This window comes from Brienomyrus brachyistius, chromosome 24 (assembly GCF_023856365.1).
Source record: "Brienomyrus brachyistius isolate T26 chromosome 24, BBRACH_0.4, whole genome shotgun sequence".
Lineage (NCBI taxonomy): Eukaryota > Metazoa > Chordata > Actinopteri > Osteoglossiformes > Mormyridae > Brienomyrus > Brienomyrus brachyistius.
In genome coordinates, this window is record NC_064556.1 from 9,592,680 (window position 1) to 9,604,787 (window position 12,108).

The 12,108-nt window shown below is 44.5% G+C and overlaps 1 protein-coding gene across 50 annotated transcripts; it reads right to left on the minus strand.

Moving 5' to 3' along the window:
• Positions 1-581: 581 nt before the first annotated feature.
• On the minus strand, positions 582-9,072 carry htatsf1 (HIV-1 Tat specific factor 1). Of its 50 annotated transcripts, none has more exons than XR_007385298.1 (11): positions 8,964-9,072; positions 7,995-8,159; positions 7,324-7,609; positions 7,051-7,098; positions 6,089-6,243; positions 5,661-5,824; positions 5,220-5,316; positions 3,895-3,984; positions 3,474-3,808; positions 2,548-2,609; positions 582-2,229 (listed from the first exon to the last, which is right to left on the minus strand). XR_007385298.1 is itself a non-coding variant. In XM_048994898.1 (9 exons), the coding sequence occupies exons 2-9, from the start codon at positions 8,157-8,159 to the stop codon at positions 3,617-3,619; spliced, it is 1,197 nt and encodes a 398-aa protein (XP_048850855.1). In that variant the 5' UTR covers positions 8,964-9,072; the 3' UTR covers positions 582-3,616. The 50 variants fall into 50 exon arrangements, 2 of the variants coding, with proteins under 2 accessions (XP_048850855.1, XP_048850858.1); XR_007385305.1 differs by lacking the exon at positions 2,548-2,609 and adding an exon at positions 3,096-3,159 and having other exon boundaries at positions 582-1,767; positions 3,284-3,808; XR_007385271.1 differs by adding an exon at positions 3,096-3,159 and having other exon boundaries at positions 582-3,029; positions 3,284-3,808.
• Positions 9,073-12,108: the final 3,036 nt, after the last annotated feature.

Genomic DNA, 12,108 nt, shown 5'->3' on the forward strand with positions numbered 1-12,108 from the left:
ATCGAGTTTTTAAAAAATGTCTTCGAAACCTACAATATCGCAACCAAATTGAAACTTGGCGTTATCGGTAGAAATTATATCACAGTATAGCAAATGTATTTAGCAATTAAACAATACATACAATCGGTACTAGATTAAACGCATATTTAATGTATTTTAATATTCTTTACAGTTGTATTATACATTATTGTTATATCGTGAAAAGACTTTAAAATTTTCAATTCGAAGACAAGTCTACACACACATTTACATGTACTTAACAGTTTATTGCCATGTCAAAAGTCTGTAGGGTTTGTAGCCTACACCAGCGCTTTTCATGTAGCTTATTTTAGGTGGAATAACATAGATCTGCCGTAAGATTTCTTGCGTAAGCATTACAGTGTGAAAGTGTGTCACGCCATTAGGGTGAGAGCTGGCAGTCCTGGAAAAAGTTTCAAATTCTAGATTTTTCTAATAGCTTATGGTTTTCAGAAGGCTCGTTTTCTTATTGTTTACCGGGCTCCCAGCGCACTAATGTTCTTACCCACTACTAAGGAATTAAGGAATTCATCTGCATGGTAAATAAAACGGATGAAGAGGCGTTTGGAAGAACGGTGTTTATTAACAGTATCATGAGCTTTAAAATGGGCCGAGAGAAACGCAGCACAAGCCATAGATAGCAATTAAATAATCAAACGGTCACAATACAGCAGACAGAAATATGTGCTTGAGTTACATCTGATTATATGCTGATCTCTAAAGGCAATTCTTTTTATTGGGTGGCCACCTGTGTTTCAGAATCTCAACATTAAGAAAAAAAAAAATCATACATTTCATGAACTGCATTTAAGCATCGACGAGCCCCTGATAGCCAAATGCACAGGAACAAACCTCAAATTACACCAATGTCTTCCATAAAGGAGGAAGGAATTTGACAGCTGGGGTTAAACCAGAATTTCAGGAGCGGAGGCAGGGCGGTCTGTGTCTGTGATTTACTGCTTATTTTTCCAGGAGGCCCCTTTAGTGCTGGCGGAATCCTCTAGAACAGTCCTAGGGGTGTGAAATGTAAGCACAGTAGGGCGCCAAGCTGGGGGCTGGGGCCGCAGGACGCTCCCTCACAGGGTCGGCCGCCTGCCGGCCCACCCACCCGCCTACGTGTCGTCCTCATCGCTGCCGGCGATGCTGCTGTCGGTGGAATGCACCTCGGTGGGCCCCGCCGCACACGCGTTGCTCTCTGGGGCCTCTTCGGGTCCCCGCCCTGCCTCAGGCTCCTCCGCCGGCCCGGCTTTACTGGCCGCTGAATGCTCCCCTGTCGTATGCTCCCCGGTTCTGTCTCCGTTGCTTCCGTCTTTCACCTCATTCCCTCCATTCTCTTCTTTTCCTTTTCCTTTTCCCTCCAGGAAGGTGTTCCAGCCTTTCAGTCGCTCCTCTCGCTCGCGGGTCGTCTCCTCTATCTGAACACACACACATAAAACATCACTGAATTCGCTCCTCTCGCTTGCGGGTCGTCTCCTCTACCTGAACACACACACATAAAACATCACTGAATTCGCTCCTCTCGCTTGCGGGTCGTCTCCTGTACCTGAACACACACACACACATAGAACATCACTGAATTTGTTCCTTTCGCTCACAGGTCGTCTCCTCTACCTGAACACACACACACACACAGAACATCACTGAATTTGTTCTTCTCGCTCACAGGTCGTCTCCTGTACCTGAACACACACACACACACACAGAACATCACTGAATTCGCTCCTCTCGCTCACAGGTCGTCTCCTGTACCTGAACACACACACACACACACAGAACATCACTGAATTCGCTCCTCTCGCTCACAGGTCATCTCCTGTACCTGAACACACACACACACACACATAGAACATCACTGAATTTGTTCCTTTCGCTCACAGGTCGTCTCCTCTACCTGAACACACACACATAGAACAGCACTGAATTTATTCCTCTCGCTCACAGGTCATCTCCTGTACCGGAACACACATACACAGAACATCACTGAATTCGCTCCTCTCACTTGTGGGTCGTCTCCTGTACCTGAACACACACATATAAAACATCACTGAATTCTCTACTCTCGCTCACAGGTCGTCTCCTCTACCTGAACACACACACACAGAACATCACTGAATTCTCTCCTCTCGCTCACAGGTCGTCTCCTCTACCTGAACACACACACACAGAACATCACTGAATTCTCTCCTCTCGCTCACAGGTCGTCTCCTGTACCTGAACACACACATATAAAACATCACTGAATTCTCTCCTCTCGCTCACAGGTCGTCTCTTCTACCTGAACACACACACACAGAACATCACTGAATTCTCTCCTCTCGCTCACAGGTCGTCTCCTGTACCTGAACACACACATATAAAACATCACTGAATTCTCTCCTCTCGCTCACAGGTCGTCTCCTCTACCTGAAAACACACACACAGAACATCACTGAATTCTCTCCTCTCGCTCACAGGTTGTCTCCTGTACCTGAACACACACACAGAACATCACTGAATTCGCTCCTCTCGCTCACAGGTCGTCTCCTCTACCTGAACACACACACAGAACATCACTGAATTCGCTCCTCTCACTCACAGGTCGTCTCCTGTACCTGAACACACACACATAGAACATCACTGAATTTGTTCTTCTCGCTCACAGGTCGTCTCCTGTACCTGAACACACACACACAGAACATCATTGAATTTGTTCTTCTCGCTCACAGGTCGTCTCCTGTACCTGAACACACACACACAGAACATCATTGAATTCGCTCCTCTCGCTCACAGGCCGTCTCCTGTACCTGAACACACACACACACACACACACACACACACACACACACACACAGAACATCACTGAATTCGCTCCTCTCGCTCACAGGTCATCTCCTGTACCTGAACACACACACACACACATAGAACATCACTGAATTTGTTCCTTTCGCTCACAGGTCGTCTCCTCTACCTGAACACACACACATAGAACATCACTGAATTTGTTCCTCTCGCTCACAGGTCGTCTCCTGTACCTGAACACACACACACACAGAACATCACTGAATTCGCTCCTCTCACTTGTGGGTCGTCTCCTGTACCTGAACACACACATATAAAACATCACTGAATTCTCTCCTCTCGCTCACAGGTCGTCTCCTCTACCTGAACACACACACAGAACATCACTGAATTCTCTCCTCTCGCTCACAGGTCATCTCCTGTACCTGAACACACACACAGAACATCACTGAATTCGCTCCTCTCGCTCACAGGTCGTCTCCTGTACCTGAACATACACACACAGAACATCACTGAATTCTCTCCTCTCGCTCACAGGTCATCTCCTGTACCTGAACACACACACAGAACATCACTGAATTCTCTCCTCTCGCTCACAGGTCGTCTCCTGTACCTGAACACACACATATAAAACATCACTGAATTCTCTCCTCTCGCTCACAGGTCGTCTCCTCTACCTGAACACACACACATACACACACATAGAACATCACTGAATTCGTTCCTTTAGCTCACAGGTCGTCTCCTCTACCTGAACACACACATAAAACATCATTGCATTTGCCAACTAAAACCAAAAGAGAAGCTCTGGTTTGAGAAACTAATGGGATAAAGAGACTAGCTTCCTAAATGCCCCCCCCCACCCCAGCCGTACCTGGTAGTCAGTAGTGCCGTCCCACAGCTGGGCTGACAGTTTCTTCCCCCCAAACCAGCGGCCTTCCAGGGCCATCTGACACACATCAGCATCTTCTGGCTCTTTAAAGGCGACAGACGCAACCCCATCTGGATGCCTCTGGGGGGCGGGGGTGGCAGATACAGGTGTGGGTTCGGTTCAATCAACAGAGATCTTTTTGCAGTTTAAAAAAAATGGATACTCACGTCGAAGATGATGACCTTCTTCACCTGGCCGAACTTCTCGCACTCTGTCCGCAGGTCGTCCCGGATTTCATTCAGGACCAGAGGGTCCTCCTGAGAGAGGGAGTAACGAGAAACAGCTGCACCTTAAGTCCTCTATGAGTCGCATATCCAGACAGCGAAGATATCAGGTCGGACATTGGTGAGAAATCACTGGCACCTTAAAGGACATGCTGTCTAGGAGAGCATGGGGGGGGGGTGAGGGGGGGTGTGAAGGTGAGGGAGGAGGGGGAGTGTGAGGATGAGAGTGTGGAGGGTTGAGTGAGGATGAGAGTGGGGGAGGAGGGGGAGAGTGTGAGGGGTTGTGTGAGGATGAGAGAGAGGAAGGAGGGGTTGTGTGAGGGTGAGAGAGGGAGGAGGGGTTGTGTGAGGGTGAGAGAGAGGAAGGAGGGGTTGTGTGAGGGTGAGAGAGAGGAAGGAGGGGTTGTGTGAGGGTGAGAGAGGGAGGAGGGGTTGTGTGAGGGTGAGAGAGAGGGAGGAGGGGTTGTGTGAGGGTGAGAGAGAGGGAGGAGGGGGAGGGTGAAGTGAGGCACCTGAGGAATGGAGTTCCTCTGTAAATGAAAGCACTGAGGGCCTGAGGATGTGCCTTTACATTCCATTACGCTCACTGGAATTTTGCTTTCCATTTAGAGAAATAACCATACAGATGAGCTAGTTTTTTAATGAACCATCAAATGGGTGAGGTTTTCAATAGTACACAGCAATGTGACTCGGACCCTCATGAGGCATCATAACACCTTCTGGACACAAAGAGGCGCTGGACTCAGATTCCACGTGGTACGAGCAGCGTTACCCTGAGCCAGGCACGTCTCTGCACGGCATCCAATAATGTGCATTTTTAGACAAATATCTGAGAGGTTTACAAAGATCACATTACATACCACTACTAAGTGTGTGTACATCGTTGAGTTAAAATGCAACACTGGCATTAGTGTTGATCTCTCAGATCACAGTCCATCACTGCTGCACTGGCAGTCAGGGATTCCCAAGGCATCTTCACCTACAGACTCTCCGACTCTGTCCGTTGTGAAACCGGCCCCCCATCTGGGCCCCAGCCCACCTTCACACAGAGTTTCCCATGACACACCCGGAATCCCAGCAGCCGCCATGCATGGGGGTGGGTGGGGGGGGGGGGGGGGGGGGCTTTCCTGGCGGAATGTGGTCTAACCTGGTCCCCACAGGCGCTGCCACGAGCTCCAGAGAGACAGCGGCACGACCGCAAGCCGATAAACGAGTTGTGGGTGCTGACGGACGGACGCCCACACGCAGCTCTGACCGGGGGCGCTCACCTCGAACTCGCTGGGGTGGAACATGTTCCTGATGATCAGCACGCGCTCGTGCCGTTTCCGAACCTCTCCGGCCTTCTCCGGCCTCCAGTCCAGCTGCCTGGACGTCAGGAACAGAGACCGGGCTCATTATCAATGGGGATCACCGCGGGGGGGTTACGCCCCCTGCTGACACTGAGTGCAGGTACCTGTGCACGACTACCACAGATCGTCAGTGTGCACAAGATCACTGCAGAGTTTAGCCCTGATGGAGGCAGTGGGAAACAGCCGTGCAGAAGAGCAGGCATCTTTAACAGACCAGCTTCACCTATTTCAAAACGATATCAGATATCAAGAGGAAGAAAGGGCTAGAACAAATAATCCATTGCCCAGGCAAGGTCAAGGTTAGGAAGACAGGATTACGCAGACAGGTAAAGTCAGGCAGGCCGGGCCAGCTGGCCTTACTTCTGCTGCTGCTGTAGCTTCTTGCGATAGTCCTTGGCCCTCTTCTTCTTCTTGCTGGCGTCGTACTGGCCCTTGAGCTCAAAGTGCGCCACCTCCACGTGGAGCTGGTAGCCTCTCACCTCGGACTCGTCCAGGAGCCGCAGGGCGAGTCCCACAGACTCCCTCTGGGAGGGTAGCAAGACACAGGGGCTAAGAAACGAAATTCTCTGACTTTTGCAGCTCATTCGTTATTTTCTTAAATAGCTCCTGCTATGGACTATGCCGCCCCCTACAGGTATGATGAGGACACTTCCACACAGCGATCAGGCAAGGCTAACCCGTGTCTAGTTAAGGCTCTATGCTGTCCGAGCGACACAGGAGGAACTAAACTAAACCAGGATCAACAAGTACAACACTCTAGCCCATTGGTGAGGGTGCAGCAGCGCCACCTTGAGGTAGCAGCACAATCCATCGCCTTTCAGGTTGCCCTCGTTGTCCTTGTACAGTTTGACTTTGTACTGTTCGGTAATGGGGTCTCGCATCACGATGCCACACTTTGACATGATCTCCGCAAACTCCTCGGGGGTGATGTCCGGCGGCAGGCCTGCAGGAAAGAACGAGGCACTGAGGTCTGAGATGCACAATGTCGTTCATTAATCAAGATATCAGCACCGGTCCAACGTATCAGTCTTGGCCTATATTACCACCCGATATTTAAACTATACCAATATTCAAAGTTAGTAGCACCAGAGCTATGGAACGAGCTGCCGAAATAATGACTGGATTGGATACTCAGCGATTTTCCATAGTGGACAAGGGATTTCGTCACTTAACACTTACAAGTAGGTTTGCCATCCCTCCTCTCTTGCATCCCTGACAATAAAATTTGCCTGAGGGGGCCAATCGATTGTGGGGTCCTAAACACCGCTTCCCATTATATTCTCCCACTGAGGTATCAAAATAAATGCATGCAATAGGACACAGAAAGAGCAACGCAAAATGACTTAAAAATTAATGCTACTATGTTACGGTGTTAACTATGACGGCACCAGTATAAAAACATGGAAACCAGCTTTAAATCGAGCAAATAAAAGTAAAAGATTTGTCCTGTGCCATACAACACCTGTGTAACTTGAATCTGAAAAGCTTATTAAAACACAGACCCCAAGTCACTGGGCTCAAAGCACCAGTATCATCTTATTCAACAGCCGTCGAACGGGTGACATCATGTTTGACACGAAAAGGCCTCACATTTCCACTGAAGCGACCTAAATGAATCCTCAGAATATACTAAGTAACACATTAATACGCATCTGTGGATGCTGGAGGTGTGCAGATTTAGTAAATTAGAATTTTATAACTTGGAGATCGTCACACATTCAAGCAAGTAAGGAAGAAAATGACTACGTACCAGACACATATACATTCGTGTTCTTATTGTCATCCAAGTCAAACCAGCCTAAAACACATAATCCATGTGTAATTTCATTATATAGTCTAAAAACATATGTACAATGCGTCACAATTAAAATCTTCTACACTGATATACGGTGAAGTTAGACATTTTAGAGATGAAATTTAAAAAAACAAAGAAAAATATCACACGCTGAAAATGCTTTTAATGGTAAAATATAACTATGTCTACATCCAAACTGGGTCAGGGCTGCGGAGGGTGCTGGCCAACCTGGGTCTGCCTTCCGTTTCTCTCCCTTCGGCTTGGTCTCCTTGGACTGTGCAGCATCTGAGCTTTGAGCAGACTCTCTCACTCCCTCTGCAGGCGTCTGCCCTGCAGCCACTTTCGAGACCTGCACGGGTGTCTCCCCTTTAGTGGCTTTTGGGACATGGCCAGGAGTTTCCCCTGAAGCCGTTTTAGGGGCCTGGCCCGGCGCTTCCCCCGCAGATGACGTCTGAGTTCCTTCCTCAGAAAATCCGTAGTTAGCCTGATAAGCTGCCATGAAGTCTTCTGTTATCTGAACACAGAAAAAAAAACTTCTTTCACAAAAGAAATACCAAGTAATTTATATGACAAAAAAAATAAACCAGACGAATTTCACGAAAAAATTTCACATTGAATTGAAAATATCACTAATAAAAAAACACCCAAAGAACATAAATTCTACTGTACGGACTTTCAAAACAAAAGTGTCGTGATGGCATTAAATGACGGTTTTCCAGGAACACGTCGATTAACAGAATTAATTTGGAAAGAGCTGCTCTGTTTTAAAGCAAGATAGCTAACTGATTCAGGATATCAAATGAGGATTAAAAGTGAGTGTAGATTCAGTAAGTAAATCACTGAAGTAAATTAAATTAAATTTAAGTAAATTAAATAAGCGTGATACATGGCCTGCATACTTTTGGAAACCACGCCTTCTTATCATGATCCCAGTCATACACAGTGCCATCCTCCGGGTCCACAAACGTGTAGGGGTCATCCCCATCCACAGGCTTCTGCCCGTACAGCTCCTGCATCCGGAGCTGCTCATGAAATTCCTTATTTCCATCGGAATTGCCGCTCATCTGCAGCAAGCAACAAGTGCAAAGTACAAGCATTATAGGATAGTGAGCAATGCAGACTACAGTCATGTGCCTTCAAAAATCAGAATTGATATTTTCATGAAGAATTGATTTTATAATAAAGATGGGATTAGATCTACAATGAAAGGCTAATTTGTATACAAGAACAGGAAAAGTGCACGAACGTCATACACACTTTGACAGGACCTAGCGACTAAAGACCATTACAATTGTCAACTTTGTGTTATCAGCATTTACAAAGTAACACTCAGTTCCGGTTATATATAACACATTAAATACACAATGCAACTGAAACAGAGGAGTACGTCATGCGATAGAACTTTAAGGAAAACAATGATAAATCATGTTGAAACGGTTAAAGTCAATTATTAAACTGAGAGCTGATAAGAAAATAAGACTATATTACTATAATTATAATTACTATGTTTAAAACAAACCTATTTTGATTTAGAAACAGACTGAAAGAAAACTACACGTGGTGTAATTTAAAGTACTACAATCTGCAACTCTTTTCATGCAAGCGGTTATGATCTATTGAGAACTATATTCGCCGTGAATAAAGAACAGTACAGCTAATTAGTGGTACACGGGTTTAGTTAAATTTAAGTAGTTAAGTACTAAACCAACCCGCTAATGCCAGCACTCGTTCAGTCCCTTGGGTTAGTTTGCCGTGAAATATCGATCATTTAAACTCTTATAATTATAAAGTGAATTCTTATGTGCAGTTTTTTTCTAATAATATGCTTGTCCGGAATGTTGAATATTTATCAATAACAAGCACAGTACCTTTATTACACCTTCGGCCAGCGCTTAAAAATGAAAACACTTCCGGGGTAATAGATCTACTTCCGTTAATGAATCACCACGTGACCGTAACCTATAAGCATTTTTTTCCTGTACCAGCTTTCCATGCTATTTTTTATGCACCCCAACCGACACCAAAATGTAAATTTAGCTGTGTCTTAATTCAGGGGCTGCATCCTTAGAAGGATGTGGTCTATGTAGCCTTCGTAGGTCCTCGCGCAAAGAATTGTGGGATCTCGGCAAAAAAATTAACGCATTACACTTGGAGGGGCCTTCGAAATGGGACAGCCTTGTCGCGCCTTTGTGACGCATTCGGTCTGCGAATGCAATATAGAAGGATATATCCTGCGGGAAAAAATATATAATAATAATAATAATAATGATAACAATAATAATAATAAGAAGAAGAAGAATAAAGGATGTATCCTGCGTTCGATTATTTCTCCCCCTAAATAAAGACGCAGCCTTATGTCATGTTAAATGTAAATTTCCCTCGAAATATTTTGCGAATGGAGGTGGGCGTGGGTCAGTGCGAAAACTGTTTTGCAATCGACCGGTTGACCACTGCTGAACTTCAGGATGAAGTCTGGCGATGTCGAGACCGCGACCTACAACAAAATCAATAAAACGTATCTTAATATAATATGTAGGAGATCATTTAAGGTCCTTAGTTTTAGTACTTTTGATAAGTAGTTTCTATTTGTTTTGGATGAAGTCACATTTACATTGAGATTTATTCTGTTTAGCCTTATATTTACTAAATTTACTCTGGGAAAATATAATCTTAGTGGCTATAGAGTGTTTTTGTTGTTGGGTTACCATGACTAAAAGTAGGTGGCGTATATGTTGCAGGTGGTGTTACCCGGCCTAGGCACAGCAGGTGGTGACCTCAGAATCAGAAGACGTTATTAATCCCGGAGGAAACTGCTCATGTTAACTGCTGAGAAGACAGGAAGTATAACAATATGAAATGTGTAGCCAAATAATGTGGATTTAAATAGATTTAAATATATTTAAATTAAATGCTATAAGTGAAGATGAGTCAAGCCAAGATGATCTATGTCCATATATTGTATTACATAGACCATGATGTGTATATAAATAATATTACACACTGGTTAATTATTATTACATATAATAATATTGTATCACACTTAATGTGAACATTTAATTTCTGATATATTGCACATAAAAGTTATTCCACATTTAGAAGATATGAGGGAGAGGGAGGACAGCTTATTGTCTGGGTGACGATTTACGAGAGGAGGGTTATATAGTCTAATGGCCATTGGGTGGAATGACTGTCTGTAATGTTCATTGGAACACTTTATGCTGGTTAATCCACAGCTAAATGTACTTCTCTGGTCAGTTGCTAGTGCAGTTATCCACTGTCTGAGGCTGGGGACATGGGAGCAGGGCCGGTCATAGCCAATGTGGCGCCCTACGTGAGCATCATTGCTTACGCCCCCTATCTGAGGCAAAGTGAAATTGTCCGGCAAGTCAGTGCACCCTAGCCCTGCACGGGAGATAAGATGGCTTTGATGGACGGGCTGCAAAGGAGAAGAAGCTGCCTAACAGAAAAATAACAGAAAATAATAATCGTGTGCTTAGAATATTGCATATGAAATTTATAAGGCCTGAGGAGTTGGTGTGTTACTGACACACAACTGGCACCTTAGGGGTGGGGAGCCAATCAGAATGTGTGAACTGGATAGGGGTGTGTCAGGCAGGCTGACTAATGAAATGTGATCAAATATAATATATCAGGTCAGAGAGAGTATTCTCAAAATTGTGATAGACCTTTGGTTCTATCAAAGAAATAAACAATGGAACAGATCTGATTTCTTCTGTCAGTGATTTCTTAAGGAGCAAGAGGAATTCAACTTCTCTTCATGATCATTTCCAGCCAGTCACCCTCCATCTTCTGTTTTACCTCAGGAAGAAGACAAGCAAACTAACTGGCCCTTTGACTGTTGCTGACAAGATTTCCCTGTCATAGAACAGAACTCCCAACACCCAGTGATAATTGTAAGTCATTTGTAAGCTAGCATTATCCATTCACTAAATCTAGTGTTGTAACTTCAGTTTCAGTTCGGTAGTCGACTAAGACTGCTTGTTTTCGGTGCTGTAGGATTTTCTCCTATCTGGTCGTAGGCATCACGTCTACAGTTACAAAGTCATCAAGCAGACCGAAAACCGCACTGACTTCCATGCCACAATTAGGCTGTCAGGCAGTACTTCTGAAGTATGGGGATGGAGTGGAGATACGCAGATCTATACTGAAATATTCCAGAACTGGTTCGAGGTTAAACCTTAACACCCACACCGTAGTTTAGTCAACTCTATATGCAGATTTTCGGCTGTAATATCTTTCAAAATTTGTAATATATTTTAGGTTTTTCAGGTATTTGACTGTTTGTGTGCACTTCACGTTCAGCAGCCCAGCTGTCTTGCTTAAAGTTACTGGTGGTGAATAGACGCAGTGCAATAATGATAAAATACATTATAATTATTATTAATGAATTATTAATAAATACCTATAAAAACATAATATTACAGTTATATGGTGTGCATTGTCACCCATAGTTTAATACTTAAAGCTCCCTTTACAGGACATGTCTGTATTGTTTAGGTTTATCCCTGAATGTTGCGAGTGAACGTAAAACTGTTTCAGAAAATATTTTCCCACCAACACCTCTTAGGGGCTCCGTTGCGGTATTGAGCTGGACGAAAATCCGTAAATAAATGGAAGGGAAGACACAAGTCAGCCCGTACTTTTGTGGATATGATTTTACACAACACAAATTGAAAAATGCATATTCGCGGATAGTTACATTTTTGTAGATCATGGTACATATTTGTGGATTGTCGTCTGTGCGATACAAGTAATAAAGTCCAATAAGGCCAACAACTGCTTCCACCATGACAGGACTGTGGTGTCCCAAGAGGATGTTGTTGACGCATGTATTATTTATTATAAATAATTTAATATTTGACCTTTATCCTGTTTCTTCTCATAACTTGAAGACAATGCCTTTGTTTGTACTGCAAAAGTAAATTCAGTTATATGACTGAATTTATGGAGCTATGGTACTGGAGTAGATTAGCTGATGGAAAATTAACCAGT